This window comes from Pan troglodytes, chromosome 1, assembly GCF_028858775.2.
Source record: "Pan troglodytes isolate AG18354 chromosome 1, NHGRI_mPanTro3-v2.0_pri, whole genome shotgun sequence".
In the NCBI taxonomy this organism is placed as follows: domain Eukaryota; kingdom Metazoa; phylum Chordata; class Mammalia; order Primates; family Hominidae; genus Pan; species Pan troglodytes.
This window is the reverse complement of record NC_072398.2, coordinates 223,335,907-223,358,076: the sequence shown is the minus strand read 5'-3', so window position 1 is coordinate 223,358,076 and position 22,170 is coordinate 223,335,907. Positions and strand designations below refer to the sequence as shown.

Genomic DNA, 22,170 nt, shown 5'->3' with positions numbered 1-22,170 from the left:
ACTGCCCTCCAGCCTGGCGACAGAGTGAGACTCCATCTCAAAAAATAAAATAAAATAAAATAAAATAAAATAAATAAATAAATAAATAAAAATAAATTAGCTGGGTGTAGTGCCACGTGCCTGTAATCCCAGCTACTCAGGAGGCTGAGGCAGGAGAACTGCTTGAACCCAGGAGGCAGAGGTTGCAGTGAGTTGAGATCTCACAACTGCATTCAAGCCTGGGCAACAGACTGAGACTACGTCTCAAAAAAAAAAATCTACCATTTAAAAACCATTAATTTGGCCAGATGCGGTGGCTCATACCTGTAACCCCAAGACTTTGGGAGAAGGAGGCAGGAGGATCACCTGAGGCCAGGAGTTCAAGACCAGCCTGAATAACATAGCAAGACCCCATCTCTACAAAAAAATTGTTAATAGGCCAGGTGTAAGCCTACACCTGTAGTCCTAGCTACTCAAGAGGCTGAGGCAGGAGAATCAATTGAGCCCAGGAGTTCGAGGATGTGGTGAACTATGATCACGCCACTACCCTCCAGTCTGAGCGACAGAGTGAGTGAGACTCTCTGTTTTTTTTTAAGCTAGTAATCCATTGAAGATATCCTTTACAACATTCTCCACAGATCCTAAGCTTTTAAGATACAACTAAGCACACAGGATCTCTGCAAGTGGGTGAGGATAATGGTTTTTCATCACTAACAAAGGATGTTATTGTAGTAGTTTATATCAAGAAAGTAAAAGACCAGGTGCAGGGGCTTATGCCTATAATCCCAGCACTTTGGGAAGCCAAGGCAGGAGGATGACTTGAGCCTGGGAGGTCGAGGCTGCAGTGAGCTGTGATCATACCACTGACAGCCTGGATGACAGAGCAATACCCTGTCTCAAAAAAAAAAAAAAAAAAAAAAAATCAGGAAACAAAAAGGAAAGAAAAAACTCAATCCCCATCTGGGAATCTAATCACAGTACTCTGCTTTTTTTTTTGGTTTTGTTTTTTGTTTTTTAAGAGACAGTCTTGCTCTGTCACCCAGGCTGTAATATAATGGCATGTAGTTCACTGCAGCCTTGAACTCCTGGCCTCAAGTGATCCTCCCACCTGAGACTCTCGAAGTGCTGGGATTACAGGTGTGAGCCACCTTGTCTGGCCCAGCACCCTACTTCTGATTCTTCAGTTTAAGTAACCCTAAAGAACAGACAATATTTAACAAATACTCATTTAGAGAAAAAGCTGTTTGGAGAAGGCAGCTAACTCAGTTAGCTTCAAATCCATCACCAAAACGAAAGGAAACCACTGAGAAGGTCAAAGACAGTCTCCTTACCAAATAGTCAGACATCCACTGGACCTGGCAGGATGCAAAGGCACAGCCCTCACTCAAGCAAAAGGGTGCCTCACATGGAGCTGTCTTGCTCTGGGTGCCACAGAAATCTTCCAAACCATGTGTGGCCTTTATAGATCCTTCATAATACACTTAGCTTTCAGAGACAGCATACCTTTCTCACATGTCACAGAGGTTTTCAGATTCACTGAAACACTATCAGCCTCCACAAATACATAGTTCTTGCCCAAGCACTTTTAAGAACCATTCTGTAAATAAGTCCTTAGCAATCTCCCTTCACATATTCTTCCAGACTCAAGAAGGGAGGTGTATTAGTCCATTCTCACGCTGCTATAAAGAACTGCCTCAGACTGGGTTATTTATAAAGGACAGAGGTTTAATTGATCCACAGTTCCACAGGGCTGGGGAGGCCTTAGGAAGCTTACAATTATGGTGGAAAGGGAAACAAACACATCCTTCTCATATGACAGTAAGAGAGAGAAGGGCTGAGCAAAGGTGGAAAGGCCCCTTATAAAACCATCAGATCCTGTGAGAACTCACTCACTATCATAAGAACATGATGGGGGAAACTGCCCCCATGATTCAATTATCTCCACCTAGTCCCGACCTTGACACGTGGGGATTATTACAATTCAAGGTGACATTTGGGTGAGGACACAGAGCCAAACCATATCAGGAGGACTTCCTATAATCATAGTTCACCACGCCCAGCTAATTTGTAAAAATTTCACTGCAATCACAGAGCACTGCAGCCTTGACCTCCTGTGCTCAAGAGATCCTCCCACTTCAGTCTCACAAGTAGCCAAGACTAAAAGCACACGCCACTGTGCCCAGATCCAAGACTGTTTGTGGTTTGTTGGTTTATTTCTATTTTTAGGGAGATACTCAGCAGAAACAGGGTGCCACAGTCCCATAAATGGGAAAAATAGCCGGTGTTTTTCATGTTAAAGAGGTTTAACTGTCGGGCTTCTTGGAGTCACTAATTCTGACTCTCTCATGAGGGAGACTGTACAGGCAGCATTTTCCACGCATATTTGACTACTATTTTTGGTGAAATGTCCCCACCGACACCAGAATAACGTTCCATATTATAAATGTTGAGAAAGGTTAGCATTCAATACTGCACAAGGCAGCTTGCCTTTTGACAGTGATCCAAACTGTATTACCACATTAAATTGTTATCAAGAGAAAGGATAATAAAAAAGTAAATCTCTTCTTATACTGAAGTTATCATAATGTAATCTATATCTAAAAGAGTTGGCCAGGCGCGATGGCTCACGCCTGTAATCCCAGCACTTTGGGAGGCCGAGGCGGGCGGATCACGAGGTCAGGAGATCGAGACCACGGTGAAACCCCGTCTCTACTAAAAATACAAAAAATTAGCTGGGCGCGGTGGCGGGTGCCTGTAGTCCCAGCTACTGGGGAGGCTGAGGCAGGAGAATGGCGTGAACCTGGGAGGCGGAGCTTGCAGTGAGCCGAGATCGCGCCACTGCACTCCAGCCTAAGCAAGAGAGCAAGACTCCACCTCAAAAAAAAAAAAAAAAAAAAAAGGGTTAACATATTTTGTTCCTTTCCCATGATTTAGATGTGCGTACGCCCTAAACAAGCAATCTGTGGTAACTCTGAGAGATTCTTCAGTCACTAAGAAATTCTTACTGCCCAATAGCTGAGTCTACATCAAAGATAAATACAGACAGTACTGTAACCTACACACATCATTTAATCCTTACAGCACATTTCTAACTGCTCTAAAACCTCCACTCTGATCAATTTATATCACACAAATACCTTCTCAGTTAATCTCCAACCAAGAAATTGTAGCTGTGAATGCAAATTTGTCTGAAGTTCTAGCACTGACTTTTTTTTTTTTTGCGGCGGGGAGGGGTGGAGACAGGGTTTTGCTGTGCTGCACAGGCTGGAGTGCTATGATGTGAACGGGGCTTACTGCAGCCTTGCCCTCCTGAGCTCAAGGGATTCTTCTACCTCAGCCTCCTGAGTAGCTGGGACTGCAGTCTCATCACACTCCCAGCTAATTTTTTACTGTTTTGTAGAGATACGGTCTCACTATGTTGCCCAGGCTGGTCTCCACATTACTCAAGCAATCCTCCTGCCGCCTCAGCCTCTCAAAGTGCTGGGATTACAGTCATGAGCCACCGCGCCCAGCCCCACTGACATCTTTTGAAATTTAAAAAACTCCTGTGTGGGAGAATGAAAATCTGGAACTTGACGTGAAGTTCATAACAGTAACAGCATTCCTCAGTAAAATGATTGTTCCAGATTATGGACATAACACAGTGAAGTATTTTAATCTCTTTCTCAGAAAAACATAAAAATGGGCAGCTTTAATCGGCTAATTACATCTCATATAAAATTCATGTCACTCTTCAACAGTAAAAGTAACTCAAACAAAATTATTTCACCTAGGTTTTACTGGCTTCTGTAAGAAAGGATCTTGTTTGTTTGTTTTTTTTTTTTGAGACAGGGTCTTGCTCTGTTGCCCAGGCTAGAATGCAGTGGTGCAATCATGCTTCACTACAGCCTTGACCTCCCAGACTCAAGTGATGCTCCTGCCTCAGCCTCCTGAGTAGCTGGGACTACAGGTGTGTGCCACCAGGCCCAGCTAATTTGTAAAAATTTTTTGTAAAGATGGGGGTCTCACTATGTTGCCCAGGCTGGTCTTGAACTCCTGAGCTCAAGCAATCCTTCTGTCTCCGCCTCCCAAAGTGCTGGGATTACACTGTGCCCAGCCTAAAAAAGGTGTCTTAATACACACAATACATCAAATGAAAAGGAAAGGCTTTGCTAGTGTTCAACAGGTTCTGACTCACTTGTTTCCCTGATCTCATCTAAAAGTTGAGTCTGTCTTTTTTTGAGCAATGCTGTAAGCCACAATATACTGGCATGACCATAATACATTTTCCGGAAAACCAAGCAGGTTAGATGACTTCTTCTATTATCGTTGATTAGAGAGCCTGAAGCTCAAATTTTTGGAAAAGGAAGTTAGCAGGAGCAATACATCTCTGATCTTCAGGGCTTTTTTTTTTTTTCTGAGACAGAGACTCGCTCTGTCGCCCAGGCTGGAGTGCAGTGGTGTGATCTCGGCTGACTGCAACCTCCACCTCCTGGGTTCAAGCAATTCTCCTGTCTCAGCCTCCCAAGTAGCTGGGATTAGAGGTGCACACCACCGATCCCAGCTCATTTTTGTATTTTTAGTAGAGACAGGGTTTCATCATGTTGGTCAGGCTGGTCTCGAACTCCTGACCTCAGGTCATCCACCCGCCTCAGCCTCCCAAAGTGCTAGAATTGCAGGCGTGAGCCACCATGCCTGGCCTAAAGGCCATTTTTAAAAAGTACCTCTCTAGAGTCTGGTCGATCCTGTCCCAAGGTAAAATTTCCTGTTTCCAAGAATCTTAAGGTTTACTTGTCTCCACCAAGCAGTCAATTCTGCAGGGTCACCACAGTCTCATTTATGATTGAAGATTAAAAAGCAAGCATGAATTCAAAAGACAAAAAAATACTAAGCAGATGGTCCAGTTAGAGAACAAGCAGCACAGGAAAATAAGAAAAGAACTCATGAATGCATAAACCAGGACACAAGAGCAAATTAAGGCAGACACAAGCAAGAAGTGGGTAAACCTAACTGACCAAAAGTGGGTCACATGTTTACCAAATTAAGTTTCCTACTCTTCTAGATTCCAAGCCTTCCTTAAAGTGTACAAAGCGTATTTATTTCACCATAATGCTAAGATCATTCCCCCACTGTAAACATTGGCAAGACCCAAATGGAAGGCTCCTTACCTCCTGGTCTGTAGACCACATCATCTTCAGTGATGTAGGATGTTATCTCACCGGTATCTGTCCTTTCATAACGAGACTTTTTTTTCGGTGGTTTCTTCTTATTCTTCTTCGTGGACTCCTCTGCGGTGGCACTATTGTTGTCATTGTCCTCGTCTTCACTGTGATCACTCTCAGCATAATTTTTGGCTCCCCCTTCCAAGGTACAGCTCCGGCGTGGCCTTGAATTCTCACTCTCTCTTGCTTTGTCTCTTTTCTCTCTCTCTCGGTCCCGGTCTCGGTCCCGGTCCTTCTCTTTGTCTTTGTCTTTGTCTTTGTCCGCTGTCATGATTCGCCACGTGCCTTCTTCTGTCCTCTCACGGCTAGGCCTCCGTGAAAGGTAGACAGTAAGCCTGGGCTTCAGTCTTCTGAATTTCTCACTCAATTCCAGGGAAAATCCAACCACTCCAACAACCCCAACGTTTCAAAAATGCTAGGAGAGAAAAAAGAACGGTTTTACTTTAACGCTTTTTCATATTTGTTTCCTAAAATAATGTTTTGTTAAATGAATCTCTTACTTATTCATGCTTTACACCTAAAAACTTCGCACAAGCCACAGGAGAAAAATTAAGTGTTAAAATTTTAAAACTACAGTTTTTGGTCTCAGCAAATGGTTTGGGGTTTTCTATGACACCAATAATAAAAACTGTCTGAATACCTAAGAGTAAACTACACTTCCTCCACCTTACATGTTTTCTCCTTTTTAAAGAAAAAGCAAACCAATACCCTGATAGACAACATATAATGGGTATTATTATACAAAAGGAGCTTCATAACTCATAATATTAATTTAAAGAGGAAAGAATCTGTAGTAAAAATTATTTCCAGCCCAGGCACTGTGGCTCATGCCTTGTAATCCCAGCATTTTGAGAGGCCAAGCCAGAAGGACCACTTGAAGCCAGGAGTTCAAGACCAACCTTGGCAACAAAGTGAGATCCCATCTCCAACATAAAATAAAATATTTCTACCTGAAAAAATAGTAATAGTTTGCAGCACTGTCAAAAATGTCTCAGGATAGGCCGGGCGCGGTGGCTCACACCTGTAATCCCAGAGCTTTGGGAGGCCGAGGAAGATGGATCACGAGGTCAGGAGATCAAGATCATCCTTGCTAATGTGGTAAAACCCTGTCTCTACTAAAAAATACAACAAAAATTAGCTGGGTGTGGTGGCGGGCGCCTGTAGTCCCAGCTACTCAGGAGCCTGAGGCAGGAGAATGGCGTGAACCCAGGAGACGGAGCTTGTAGTGAGCCGAGATTGTGCCACTGCACTTCAGCCTGGGCGACAGAGCGAGAGAATCCGTCTCAAAAAAAAAAAAAAAAAAAAGAAGAAGAAGAAGAAAAGAAAAAAATGTCTCAGGATATCGCATAGAGCACTATATTCTAAAGATATTTTCTGGCTACTTCTACAAACTCCCAGAACTTCCTTCAAGAATAAAAATAATATTTAACTCAAACGAAAGTGAGAGCTTCAGAGCAAGATTTTTCCACCTTCAGTTACATTTTACACATCTTTTCATCCTACCATTTTCAGTTATGTTCCAAGGAAAATGATCTCTCTAAAGATGTATTACTGGCCAGGCGTGGTGGCTCACACCTGTAATCACAGCACTTTGGGAGGCCAAGGCAGGGGGGTCACGTGAGGTCAGAAGTTCGAGACCAGCCTGGCCAACGTGGTGAAACTCTGTCTCTACTAAACACACAAAAAGTAGCTGGGCACGGTGGCACACGCCTATAGTCCCAGCTACTTGGGAGGCTGAGGCAGGAGAATCGCTTGAACCTAGGAGGCAGAGGTTACAGTGAGCCGAGATCACACCACTGCACTCCAGTCTGGGCGAAAGACCCCATCTCAATAAAGAAAAGAAAATGTATTGTCTCTGCCTTAACAAAACATAACAGCTTCCAGAAACAACCTTCCATCTTTCGGGAATATTAAGTGGTTTTTACAGTCTTCCAAATTTCTACTATAAATGGTATCCCTAATAAAGTACTCCCCAAAAAGAAACCCAACAAGAAAAGTCTTGAGGTTTTTAAGCGTCTGCAATGGGAAAAGCGAATCCCAAACTCCAACCTAACACAGTTCTTACAGATATTTTATAGCAGGAAAAAATTTGTCTTTCTAAGTCAGTTTTGGAATAGACCTAACAATAAATTTATAAATAAATAATTTATCTTTTGTTTTTCTTATGATCTTCCCCAACACCCTCTCACTTATTCAACAAATCTTTACTAAATACTATGTGCCAAGTGTTAGAACTAAAACCACAATGGAGGAGAAAACTCATGGTCCTTGTTCTCAATGCTCAAATGCAACAAAAGGAGGCAACTGATCAATCTAAGAAGCTTCTGTTTCTCATGCAACTAGGGCGAGAAAGGAAACAGTGCATATAAACAAACAAAAGATTGGTCCTCTTTACTTGACAACCACAAAAAAATCAGTTTGCAGTTATATGCTTCAGATGCAGAGAAAATTCTCTTTGGTCAGCCAGACATGGTGGCTCATACCTGTAATCCCAGCACTTTGGGAGGCCGAGGTGGGCAGATCATGAGGTCAGGAGGTCGAGACCATCCTGGCTAACATGGTGAAACCCCATCTCTACTAAAAATACAAAAAATTAGCCGGGCGTGGTGGTGGACACCTGTAGTCCCAGCTCCTCGGGAGGCTGAGTTAGGAGAACCGCTTGAACCCAGGTGGCAGAAGTTGCAGTGAGCTGAGATCGCGCCACTGCACTCCAGCCTGGGCAACGAGAGAGACTCCATCTCAAAAAAAAAAAAAGAAAAAAGAAAATTCTCTTTGGTCATGCTAAAACCATAACAATTACCATATATTCTCTGCAGCGCTCTTAGGTCAAACCTCATATCAGAAAAGACCTCCTCATAAGCATCTCAAATATCCTTAGACATTCAGCAAAATAGAAAGTATTTAGTCTTTGGAAGATAGGTGATGAAGGAGCAATCATGCATCATAAGCTACATTAGAAGAAGGAACGCATGTAGCACAAAACTAGATTACTTCCTTCTATGTAAGAAACATGCTGTTTCAAACAGGACTTCCATTTTCTAAACATATTTCAAGAAAAGGAAAAATTATCACTGCCTACAAAAGTTTTGCCCAGATGAACCGTCTGCTAAACAGATAGTCATAAACTCCCAAGTCCTGGTAGGCTACTAGTGCTAGCAACTGAAAATACAGAGACCTACTACTTCCTTGACAAGTCTTAAGTTTAGAGCATGAACGAGCCAATCATGAAAGAAAGAAAACTATCAGGCCAGGGGCGGTGGCTCATGCCTGTCATCCCAGCACTTTGGGAGGCTGAAGCAGGCGGATCACCTGAGGTCAGGTGTTCGAAGCCATCCTGGCCAACATGGCGAAACCCTGTCTCTACTAAAAATACAAAAATTAGCTGGGTGCGGTGATGGGCGCCTGTAATCCCACCTACTCGGGAGGCTGAGGCAGGAGAATCGTTTGAACCCAGGAAGCGGAGGTTGCAATGAGCCAAGATTGTGCCATGGCACTCCAGCCTGGGAGACAAAGCGAGACTCCGTCTCAAAATAAAAAACAAAGAAACAAAAAACGATCAGCTAACACCATTGTTAAAATGTTCCTCTTTGACCCTGAAAACTCATCAGTGTCTACTGGGAGTCCAAAAAGAATGAGAAGCTTGGGCTGAAAACCTCTCCACTGCAACTGCAGTTTCAGACAGAAACACTTCTGATTAAGAAAAAAAATCATTCTCCCTGGGGTTAACAAGATAACTGCTCCAGAAAACTGTGTAGAAAACATTTTTTCAGCACTCAAAGAGAAAAAATAGTAAGTCCAAATTGTACATTCAACACTACTCACTACAAAATCATACACTGTTTCTATTTACAAAGAAAATAGAGTTGTTTCTGCCAAAAGTGAGCAAGAAAGTTAAAAATTCAAGAAACAATAAAGATGTCTATAAAATGAAATCCAGTATATGCGTATATTTATAAAATCAATGTTCTGAGTTATCTGAAAGTTGGCTCTATTTATATATTACATAATCTGCATGTTATATTAATATATTAAATTATATGAATAATTAATACCATATCATTTATATATTAATGACATATTTATATAACCAACTTTCAGATAAGTATGAACATTAATAATCTAAGCAAAAGTCAATCCAATTACCATTTACATTTGGCTCTAAAATACAGCTCAATGGGAATATATTTTTTTCCTCTATGTTTAACATATGAATTATAATTCTTCTGCGCCTTAGTGTACAGTGATCAACACATACCAATGATGTGACAGCTAAAGAAAGGGACCCAGAGAGGAACCAGATGGCACTGAGAAGGAGAGTTGTCACTTCAATTTGCTAGAAATGATCTACAAAGTAGACGATACAACAACAGCATCTTTATTATAGCACCATGAGGTTTACAGAGCAAGTCCCTCATTTGATTCTTCCAACTCATGAAGTGAACTGGACAGAAGTTGTCATCCTCACTTTACAGTCTACAGAACTCAGAAGAGATCATCTGCACAAGGCCACGCAGCCAATGGGCACGAAGTAGGATTCCAGTGCAGCTGTCTCAGAGCTCAACCCTATCTGGCTTGCACAGGAGCTCCTGCTGCCTATGCTGCCAGGGTCTCCAGCTCTTCACAGGCACCAACTTCTCCTACATTCATCCATGCTGATGATTCACGCAGACAGATTTAAGAAACACACTCACTCTGCCCCCAAAGCTATTTTTCTCCAGTCGGAAAGCCAAAAACATTGAAAATATCTGTGTCAATCACTACCCAACCCAGTGAAACAGGAAACACATTATAACATGCTTTAAATAAGAAAAGGAAGAAAATCTAATGTAGAATACATTTCAGATTTACAACAAGCTTCAGCTACTCAGTGAACAAATGTCAAGTGAATGCCTATTATGTGCTATTTACAGCTCCAGGTGTTGGTAAACAGCAGAAAACTCAACACAAAACCCCTGCCCTTATCTTGAGCTTTATGTGCTCAGCAGTGGAGAGAGACCACCAACAAAAGGCACCATACCTAATGAGAAGATCTTACATGGGAAATCTAAGGGGGACAGACAGTGTTGCAGGACTGCAATTTTAAACAAGATGTTCAGGGAAGGCCTCTCTGAGGGGGCTTTGACCCTGAGTAGGAGTATTAGAGAGAAAGCCAAGGACACATGAAGGGAGGTGATTCCTGAAGAGGGGAAAAAGTGCAAGGTCCAGAAGCAGGAATGAGCCAGGCCCACTCAAGACACAGGAGACCAGAGGGGCAGGAGTAGCACAAAAAGGGGGAGAGAGGTCAGAGATGAGTTCAGAGGTTGAAGGGGCAGGGGGAGGAGGACCTGGATCCTGGCAGGCCTCATGGGCCAGGGAAAGGACTCTGGCTTTTACTCAAGTGAAATGAAGTTACTCGAATGACACTTTAGCAGGGATGTGAGTAGCAAAGAAAGGCATGATCTGACTTCTGTTTACCGGAGATCACTCTGGCCGCTGAGAAAAACCTCAAGGAGCGCAGGGGGCACGATCACCCAGGGAAGACAAGCAGCAGCCGGGAAGGGCTAGGGTAGTAGCGACAGAGAATGGGGAAAGTCTCATGTTTGTATGTTTTAAAGGTAAGAGTCAAATAAATAGGATGTGCTGATAAACTTGAGAGGTGAGAGAGAGAGGGAAAAAAGAAAAAGGAATCTGGCCTGGATGGATGAAGCTGCTGTTTGAGTTTCATGGGGAGACCAGGAATTTGGCTTTGAATGTGTTAAGCTTGATCAAGAAGCCTAGAAAATCACAGAGTCTAAGTTGGCAGAGGTCCAGGCTGGAGATAATAATTTAGTTTTTAAAGCCATGAGACTGAATGAGATCACCCAGGAAGTGAGTACAACTTTTTGACAAAAATGTTAAAACTCATGAAAACATTTATTGCTCACGCTTGAGTGCAGAGGATATTCAAAATAGACTTATGAGTTACACATTTCCAAAGGCAGTACCCTTAGGACTCTTTTTAAGTATATTCCTCTCAATCATTTCCTGATTAGAAGATTATACATCATCATTTCATCTTAAGTAAGAATACGTGGGTAGTTGCCAAAGCTCAAAAAATGGCAGCTTCACCTATTTAGCTGAAGGCCAGATTCCTCACAGTTTTTTGATCCTATTAGATTCCCCACTTAATCTAGGGGAAAGAATCAAAGCTTTCAACAGAGCCAATATACAGAATTACTCTTCATTTTAGGTTACTTCAGCCTCTACAAACACCATCTTACCTCTTCAAAATGAAGCCAACACCACCCGCAACACCTCACACTACTTCTCAAAACCAATTCAGACAAAGCACAAAAATTTCAGTCATACTCATGGTCCAAATCTCATTTAAGAGAACCACTTCCTGGCTGGATACAGCGGCTCATGCCTATAATCCCAGCACTGTGGGATAACAAAGTGGGGAAATCATTTGAGGCAAGGAGGCAATCATTTGAGACCAGCCTGGGAAACACAGCAAGACCCCATCTTTACAAAAGAAAAATAAATTTAAAAATTAGCTATGTGTGGTGGTGCAGACCTGTAGTCCTAGCTACTAGGGAGGCTGAGGTGGGAGGTGGGAGGATTGTTTGAGGCCAAGAGTTCAAGGCTACAATGGGCTGTGATCACCACCACTGCACTCCAGCCTAGGGAACAGAGTGAGACCCTGTCTCTTAAAAATCAAAAAAAGAAAACCACTTCCTGTCAGTACTTAAGCTTAAGGAAGGGGCCCAGGACAGAACTGGGGATACTGGACTGAGAAGCCAAGATCCAAGTTCTTAGCACTGCCGCTTGCTGCACTGCCTTGGGCAAATCACTCTACCTGTCTGAGTCGCAGTTTCATTGCTGTAAAAGGGGACAAGACCTACCTATTTAACAATGCTGCTGTTGAGAATTACACAAGTATACTATATGTAAATTGTACTTATAGATTGCAAAGTGCTTTACAAATGTAAAATATCAATAATATGTATTTATTTCAGTCATGATTCACATCTACTATGGTAGATAATAAGCTATGGAAGATATAAAGGTAGCCAAAACACCCCTATCCTCAAGAAACTTATCTATTTGGGCGGGGGTAAAATCTATCCAGTTCCATGATTAAGAAACAAATCATGTAGAATTAACTACAAATGAAGAAAAAAATTAAAAATATTTCCTCTTGGGTCATGTAAAACTCACTTATCCATGGAAATCTGCCCCTCCCTCCTGAGTTCCCAATCCTCAAGCTCCACTCATCTCCATTGCTCAAGCCAGGCTATTTGTTAGGATGCTTGACTTTTGACTAAATACAGTGAGCGAAGTCCTCCAGTTAATTCTTCCTCACTCAACCACAGTAAGACATACTTATATTTTTCAAATGCCTGACCATACTCTAGGCATTTTGCTTAGCACTTAGTCTACCAGACACATCCTGAACACCTCTGTAATGGACCCACTGCTCTAACTGAATCTCAGCTTACCTACTTCAAGCCATCACCATCCCTCATGCAGATGAATACAACTGCTTTCTAACAGATCTTTGTGACTACAAAACATTGTTTGCCTTCGCCTTCCTCCCATCTGTCCTCCAGTGCAGCCAGCCAGCCAGCATATCTGACGTCCCACCACTTTTTTTCATAATAGCTCAATTCAGATATAATTCACGTTCCATATGAATCACCATTTAAAGCATACAATTCATTTAAAGCATACAATGCCCACTATTCCTTTTCAAAGATTATGGGGCTGCCCCTTCACCTCTCCGGCCTCACCTCTCCCCTACTGCTTCCACCTCCACCCCTCCTGCATGCTCCTCCTGCTGCCTCAAGACACTCCTTCAGTCCCTAGAACCCAACTGCTGGGAATACTCTTCCCCGCCCCTTTGTCTGTGTACCTTCTACTGACCCTCAGAGTCTCCAGTGTTTCTGCTCTCCAATTCCAGGAGGCCTCCCAGACCTACCCAGAGTCCAGCCTTCTCTTTGCCCCCCAATCCTGCCTGTAAAATGGCCCTCACTGATCCCACTAGTGTTATCAGTTGTTAACTTACATCACTTCCCCACTAACTGCAAAGTCCACAAAGGCAAGGACCATGTCTACCATGTCATATTCCGTGAAGCAACTCCCAACTCAAGCAATTTCCTCTCTGCAGCAAATTCAGGAGAGCATTTTCCTCATCATTATTTGATTATTCAGTAGCAGCTGACAGGGGCTGGCCACACACCCTCCTGGAAGGCCTCTTTTCCTTTCACTTTCTAGACACGATCCTCTCCAGGGCCTATCTAACTGCTCCCTCCACTTCTTATACTAGGCCAACCAGTGTAGGAGTTCTGTTGGGGCACTCCCTCTTTTCTCATCCTCTACTTTCTACCTGGCCAATCTCATATATAATGCGTTCATCACCAATCAGATACCAGGACACACAGGAGGATCCACACAAGTACATGTCTACCAGATTTCCCCTTCAGCTTCAGACACATGTGAAAACTGTTCACCTGGGGTCTCTTCTTGGATATCTCAAAGGTACCTCAACATGCCCAAACCAAAGGCATACTCTGCATGTACCACCATGCCTGGCTAATTTTTAAAATATTTTGTAGAGACAGGGTCTCATTTTGTTGCCCAGGCTAGTCTTGAACTCCTGGGCTCAAGCAATCCTCCTGTCTCCTCTCTTTAATCCCTACATCCCATCATCAACAAATTATCTCATTGTTACCTTATAAATTTCTCTCAAACTTATACCTCCAAACACCTCCAACATCACAAATCTTAGTTCAATCTACTAGTATGGCTTTCCTGGACCACTTGAATCAGGTTCTTGATTAGTCTCTTCAAATCCACTCCTCTGAACTCCTACAATTATTTTACTGTACTGCAGCCAGGGCGTTCCTTTAAAAAGGCTAATGACATTATGTCAATCCCCACTTTACAATACGTCAGTGACTCCTCACTTTGGTACATTAAAAATCCAAATCCTTATCATGATCTGCAAGGTGCTTATCCTTTTTTCGCTTCATCTCACAGCACTGTCTTTCAGTCTACACCCAGCCACACTATCCCTCCCTCAGTTCCCAGAACACACCACACTCCTTCCTACCCAGAGTCCTTTGCTAAGGTTCTTCCTACCCTTTGTAATGCTCTTCGTCTGGCCTAGGTGCCTCCTACCCTTCCTTCAAGTCATAGCTCAACAGCAACGTCCTGAGGATAGCTTTCTTGTTCAAAACAGGTTAAATTCCCTTCATAGCATTTTCCACAACTGTAATTTTACATTTACTTGTGTGATTTGGTTAGCTTCTATCTCCACCTCCCAGCTAGAAGTTCCTTGAGGGACTGACCCTTGACTGTTTTTTGCCCTTTGCTGTATTTCCAATTCCTAACTCACTGCCTGGCACAGAAAGAGGAATAATAAATTATTTCTTCTTCCTTCCCACCCTCTCACACATACGTTGGATCAGTAAAGAGGGCATCATGATGAGACTTGTATTGGGGAAAGAAAATATTTCATGAATAAATAACTGAAGAGGTACTTGATTTGGTTCATAAACCATGAGTAGGATAAGGAGACGCAAAGAGAAGGCGAAAGACAGTCCAGGTGGGAGGAACTTCACTTAAGAGAGTGTTCAGTTAAATAGCAGCTACAGGAGAAAAAGAGCAGTACAAAGTAAATTTAAGTAGAGCAGGTGGAAGGGATAATGGAATGCCCGCAAAATAATAAAGCAGCCAACACTCACTGGGCACTTAATATGCACTAAGCACTTTACACATGTTAACTCATTTAATCTTCACTGTAACAAAGGTGACAATGTAATTTATGATCCAAACTGGATACATCTGAGAGAGAAAAAAGACACAACAAATAACTATGCAGGAAAAACATATGAAAGTCAGGTCATATATCCTAGCTATACCCTTATTCAGTCAGTACTATTGTTATGTATATCTTATCAATGCAAAAGTAAGCACTGAGAGGCTGAGCAAGTTGACCAAACTCACACAACTATGTGTGAGACCTAGGATATGAACCGAAGCAGCTGACTCCAGAGCCTATATGCTTAACCACAAAGCCATCCTGCCTTAAATGACATGGCCTTAAAAGCCGAGTTATCCAATACAGTAGGTTAAGTGAAAAAGGTGCTGCCAGGCTACTGAGATGAAAAGAGCAGTCTAGGAACATTCATCTTATTTGGCAGTAGGAGATGTTTTCCACCAAGAATTGTTAGTGTCGGCCAAACAAACTTACTTTCAAATCCATATTCTCTGAAAGCCTAAGTAAGGAACCGAGGCACCTCAAGTACTTTTACCTGTGCCATTTCTGCATTTATTGTGTATCCAAAAAATGTGTTAGCATCCTCCTTTAGGAACACAAGGAGACAGTCCACGTGTGGAAGACCTACATGAACATCTTACTCTGCTAGCCCTGCCTCCAAGAGGAGCAGCTGCAGCCAGCATGCAGCAGAAAACCAAACAGGCACTCTACAGCTGGGCGACTTGCTTCCAAAGGGAAATCAATTTTCCCTTCCTGTTGCCTTTCATATCAACATGCCTGGGAAAGAAGACGTAATGGCTTTTGCTCTGGAAAGGGAAATGTCACTCTAACACTTGTATTCACTGAATAAGAAGTAAGGCATTCTCATAAACAGTAACCTGATGCAGAGAATACTTCAAAATATGCCAGAGAATTGCAGATGAAGCTGCAAGATATCACTGAAATATGAAGTCAGCAGATCTGCAAACTCAGACAGAAATAAAACAGCTTTCTATCTGAAAGTGATGTGGTATTGAGAGTTTTTCCATGTTTTAAAGTTCTTCCACCTGACCCAAACCAACCACATAAGCAAAGAGCTACATATACCCCTGCACGATTCTCTACCTCTGAGGTTCATGAATAAACTCAATCAATCCTGCTAAGAGTTTATATACTCATTCTCAGAATATACGGCTTATTTAAGGAACCTAAATAACTGCAATGGAATGCCCAGGTCAAATTCAAAGAGCAGCCTTTGTGGTATCAGAGCAGAAGGCAGCAAAAAATAAACCCTTTAATGAGGACTGGGTTTAATGCTGATAGTAGCACTTCCTCATCTCCTTTGAGCTTTGGGGAAACAACTGAGAGAACTAAGATTAAAAGACTCTAATAAATAAGGCTTCTCAATTTCTTCCAAAAAGACATACTAATAACAAAACACAAGACCGCTGCAGAGGGTGCAAAAGTACCCAAAACAGCAAAACTCGAGGCTACAATTAACAACCCAATTAAAACCAAGTAAGAAACGATATATAATCTTTATTATTTGAAGCAAAAATTCCCAAAGATGAGGTGCCCCAGGAGGTTTCCAATAAAAATGTAAAATCCTGTCTTTCTTTAAAAAACACACAAACTCGGCTGGGTGTGGTGGCTCATGCCTGTAATCCCAGCATGTTCGGGGGGCCGAGGCAGGAGGATCACCTGAGGTCAAGAATTTGAGACGAGCCTGGCCCACATGCCGAAATCCCAACTCTACTAAAAATACAAAAAATTAGCTGGGCATGGTGGCACGTGCCTGTAATTCCAGCTACTTGGGAGGCTGAGGCAGGAGAATTGCTTGAACCTGAGAGGCAGAGGTTGCAGTGAGCCAAGATGGCGCCACTGCACTCCAGCCTGGGCAACAGAGCAAGACTCCGTCTCAAAAAACAACAACAACAACAACAACAACAACAAAACCCACACAAACTCATTCATACAAATAACTGCTTTCATATACTTTTAAATGTGAAGCTTTTCCAATTATATACAGTTAGCTTGTACACTGCCAACAGTTGTGTCTCTTCTACTCAGCAGGTTAAGGGAAATACACTGCTCACTCTTAACAGGGCTTCTCAACTGAACTACAATTAACATTTGGGGACAGATAATTTTTTGTTGTGGGGGGCTATCCTGTGCATTGTAGGATATTTCGCAGCATTCCTGGCCTCAACCCATACAGAGTCTAACAACGCAACCCACTGCTCCAGTGAGAACTACAAAAATATCTCCAGATACTGCCACATATCCCCTGGGGAGCAAATATGCCCACGGTTGAGAACTACTGCTTTAAACAAATTATTTATCTATTGCAGAGATTTCAAAGGGTTAAGCATCTGTATTGCTTCATGCAAAATTATGCTTCACTAATATGCAATCCATAAAACACCATTACGAAAACTATAGTCTGCCATGTTCTTTGTTCTCTGAAATAAACTAGACAAATTCAAAGTATTGCTTGAAACAGTAATTCCACAGATGTTTGAGGGTGAATTAGGAGAACATAATCAAATATCCTGAAAATTCTGTTGTTTACTGGCAAGTCCTGAAGCTTGCTAGGAACAGAATTACTCATAGGTGACCTGCTCTGGTCATGGGGTCAAGTGGAAGCTTCCGCTGTCACACAACTAAAGAGAAAACCTGGTGTCCACAAATGCCAAGGACAAGGGAAGCCAAATGCCGATGAAACCAAATCCCTGATCTTGAAAGGGGAAAAGAATTCCTAAACTCACTTTCCCAAAGCATGGCTGTAAACAGAAAACCAAGTGGAAAAGATAAATGCAAAACACAAGCAGATGGGTAAATAAAGTGTAGTATACATACACACAATAAAATATCCAGCAGTAAAAAATGAGGTACAGATACATGTTACAACATGGGTGAACCTTGAAAACATTATGCTAAATGAAAAGAGCCAGTCACAAAAGACTAGATACCATATGATTCCACTTGTAATAAATGTACAGAAAAGACAAATCCATAGGGACAGAAAGCAGATTACTTGTTGCCTAGGGTTGCAAGGGTAAATACAGAGTAACTGCTATGGTTATGGGGCTGCTTCTGGGAATGATGAAAATGTCCTAAAATTGATTGTGGTGATAGTTGCCGGTATCTGTGAATATTCTAAAATGCACTAAACTCTGTGTGTGTGTGTGTGTGTGTGTGTGTGTGTGTGTGTGTGTGTGTGTGTGTTGTGTTGTGTTGTGTTTTTAAGACAGGGTCTCACTCTGTCTTCTGTGAATATTCTAAAATGCACTGAACTCTGTGTGTGTGTGTGTGTGTGCGCGCGCGCGCGCGCGTGTGTGTTGTGTTTTTAAGACAGGGTCTCACTCTGTCGCCCAGGCTGGAGTGCAGTGGCGTGATCACAGCTCACTGCAGCCTTGACTTACCGGGCTCAAGCAATCCCCCCCAACTCAGCCTCTCCAGTAGCTGGGATTATAGGTGTATGCCACCACACCCGGCTAATTTTTTTGTATTCTGCAAAGATGGGGTTTCACTGTGTTGCCCAGGCTGGTTTCAAATTCCTGGGCTCAAGCAATCTGCTTGCCTTGCCCTCCAGCAATCCGCCCGCCTTGGCCTCCAAAATGCTGGGATTACAGGCATAAGCCACCATGCCCAGCCAATTGTACACTTTAAATAGGTAAATTATATGACATGTGAATTATATCTCAACAAAGCTGTTTTAAAAACACACACACACACACACAGCAGCAGCAACAGAATTACAAACTAACAAGAAAAAGCTCAGGCTTCACTACAGCCAAACAAAGGTGCATCTGGCTACGAAATTCACAAGGATGAGCTTTACCTCTGCAATTGAGAAAAACCACCTTTTAAAGCTGTAAAAACACAGTCAATTAAACTAGTAGACAGAGTTTTATTTCACGTAATGCTGAGAATGAAAGAGAGCCTTCTTTGGACCACGGTAATCTTTAATATACAGGAATTCTTGGTCAGGCTTACTATCTCTGTATAGCATGTTCAAAAGTAGATTAAGTTGGACAGGGTTTCTTTCAGTTTGCAGAGCTCTAAGATTCAAAGTAATTTGCAACCATGGCACATAAGCTCTCAGCGTGTGATGAAAGGAAATGACAGGGTGAATTTTATATTTAACTTAATACAATTACACTTCACACCTATAGAAAAAAATCAAAAGCATTCAAAATGCACTTCTAATCCACAGGTACAAATTATATCAAAGGAAAAATGGAACCACAAAACTCTTCGGAGCAGCTCTTTTAAACACTTAGAATCTCTAAGTCTAAGATAAAAGGCAAACTGGCTCTGACTAAAAACAGAAGTCTCAGTCAAAATTCAATTTGCTGTTTTCTATGTCTGAGCCATTCTAACTGGGTGTGATTCTAGGTTGACCAAATGTATTAACCCTGCTCTCTCTGTTAACCTGATGTCATTCAAAAAGAAAAGCAGAAGAGCCACTAGAACAACTCAATTAAGATGCCAGCAACTAGTAACTAACCAGGGAGGGCAGGAGAAGTCCCAGGACCTAGAACATAACACTTAAATGTAGTTATAACACTGATCATCAAATAAACATCAATCTCCAGAGGAGATTCTGTCAGTTCCCCCATTATTTCAGCAAATGTTTACTGAGTTCATACTAGGTGGCCTAGGAGCTATGTCCAGAACACACACAATCTCTAACCTCAGAGAGATTACAATCTAGTGGGGGAGAGAGCAGACAATAAACAAACAAGGAGATTACTACAGACACAGTCTGTAAGTTGGCCATAAGATGTGCTATAGAAAAAAAATAAAGCTGGGCAATGGGCATGGAGAGGTCATCAATTTAAGGTAATCACTGGCGAGGGATCACTGGACCTAAACGAAGCAAGGTGCAAGTTACATGGTTAAAGTGGGGGAAAGCATTCTGGGCAGAGAGAAAAGCACAAAGCTCTGACTCAGGCAGAAGCATGCCTGGCATGTCCAAGCAACAGCAAAGGGACATGGCGGCTGAAGCAGTGAGGGCAAGAAGAATTGGAGATGGAGAGATAGCTCAGTACTTACTCAAATAAGGGAAAAGCCATGGTGGAGTTTTGCATAGAGAAGTAACAATCCGAGGTACATTTTAACAGACTCCCTCTGGCTCCTCTACGATTAGGAAACAACTCAGGCAAGGTCGTAGCAGTGAAGGTGTTAAGCAGTGGTCAGATTCTAGCCCTCAGAAGTGGCTGACAGAGCGCATGTGGTGTGAGAAAAAAGGAGGCCAAGGAAGACAATAAGGTTTAAATCCAAGCAACTACAGTCATTTACTGACATGCAAAGAGAACAAAAACTGGGGATTCTGTTGGAATGTATTAAGATGTATGTGTTGAGTGGTCAGAAAGCTCTGGGCTAGACCTAAATCTAGGAGTCCTCAGCGCACAAGTACTAATAACCATGGGGCTGGATGGTATCAAAACAAACTACTAGGGATGAAATATTCAAGATGGCAAAGAATGCTTTGCAATGAATATTATGGACAGGCCAAAAACGTTCTGTAAACTGCCAATGAAGTTGAAATGGTAGAATGATGGAAAGACTACATGACCATGCTCTGAAAACAATACACTTTTTTATTCACAGAGAAGCCGTCTACATAGGAAACGGGTGCCTATGGACAACTTCTGTATTAATGATGTTACCAAATACTGCATTTAATAAAATCCAGACCACTGAAGTCCTTCCTGGCTGATTTCCACGTTAGAAGACACATAGGATGGAAACACCTCCCCCTGCTGTTTCACAGGGAAATACACCAGCTGTCCAAATGACTTTTGCCAGGCCCTTCTGGGCTAACAAATTAAGGAAGGAAAAACTATTTGAAAGATTCTCACCTTGTAAATTAATTCTAAAAAGAGTTGTCAGATTTAAAAATTAGCTTTCTTAACATTTCTGAGGGCCTAAATTAAAATTTTTAATGTCCATGTGAAAAGAGAAAAAGAAAACATGTAGTGACTAATTATATGAATTTAAAACAAAGTTCAACTCTAGAAAAAATGAAATTTAATGGGTTCGCTAGTGATGTTTAGCTGGTACCACAATTTGAATCCGAAATAATTCAAATAGAGCAACATTTATATGTCTCAGGAAGGCACACTGTTTTAAAGTAACTGATATGAAAAGGTAAAACTGGATCCAAAATCTGTGAGCATTATCATGAGAAATATATGATTACATTTGTAAGAGAAAGGGGAAAGCTGCTAGATTTAGAAAAAACATCTCAGCCGGGTGTGGTGGCTCATCCCTAAAATTCTATCTAGCACTTTGGGAGGCTGAGGCAGGAGGATCATCACTACAGGCCAGGAGTTTGAGACCAGCCTGGGCAACATAGCGAGCTCCCATATCTCCACAAAAAATAAATAATAATTTTTAAAAAGAAAAAAAGAATAATCTCACTCTGGAAATATATTTTTTGTTTGTTTTTTTGAGTCAGCGTCTCCCTCTGTCACCCAGGCTGGGATGCCGAGGCATGATCATGGCTCACTGCAGCCTCCACGTCCTAGGCTCAAGCAATCCTCCCACCTTTACCTCCAGAGTAGCTGGGACTACAGGTATGTATCACCACACCTGGCTAAGTTTCCTTAATTTCTGTAGAGAAGGGATCTTGCTAGGTTTCCCAGGCTAGTCTCAAACTCCTGGGCTCAAGCAATCCTCACACCATGGCCTCCCAAAATCCTGGGCTACAGGTGTGAGCCACCATGCTCAGCCTGGAAATCTAATTTAAAGAGATCAAATTATCAAATTCTGGCTAATGACAGGGAAGATGTTTCCAGCAACGAGAGAAAATGCAGTATTATTCCATCACTTTCTATCTACTCCTGTGCAAACACATTTCTTCACTGCAAGTGGAAAAAGGAAACTATGAAAAAGCAAAGAATGGCACATACCTTCAAAAATGTCACTTAAAATTACCACTGCAGGTGTCAACAATAACCTTTATGGTTATTCAGCCTCAGATATACTTGGCTTCTGGACTCAATCAATATGTCAATCTTATTGTAACTTCACAGTTTACAGTGAACATGCAGCAACAGCAACAACAAAAAAAAACTCAAGAATATGCCAGCATCCTTGTATCAGATGTTTGCTACCAAACAAACAAACAAAATCTTTAATACTATTTGCTCAGGGTAAAATACCAATTCTATCTGCAAAACAAACAAACAAAGCTCTTTAAATATTTAATCAGCAGTAATTAGAATTGGAGGACACAATGACTAGAATCAGATGGAG

At 42.0% G+C, this 22,170-nt stretch overlaps 1 protein-coding gene across 12 annotated transcripts in view; it reads right to left on the bottom strand.

The window, feature by feature from the left end:
- The window catches only part of RERE (arginine-glutamic acid dipeptide repeats), a 464,385-nt gene that overhangs the window by 294,802 nt on the left and 147,413 nt on the right, over positions 1-22,170 (bottom strand). For all 12 annotated transcript variants that reach the window (XM_001159509.7, XM_009447680.5, XM_054662477.2 and 9 more), the window contains one exon: positions 5,127-5,595. In XM_001159509.7, the coding sequence (XP_001159509.2) occupies positions 5,127-5,451 (325 nt within the window). In that variant the 5' untranslated portion in view covers positions 5,452-5,595. The remainder of the gene's footprint in view (positions 1-5,126; positions 5,596-22,170) is intronic.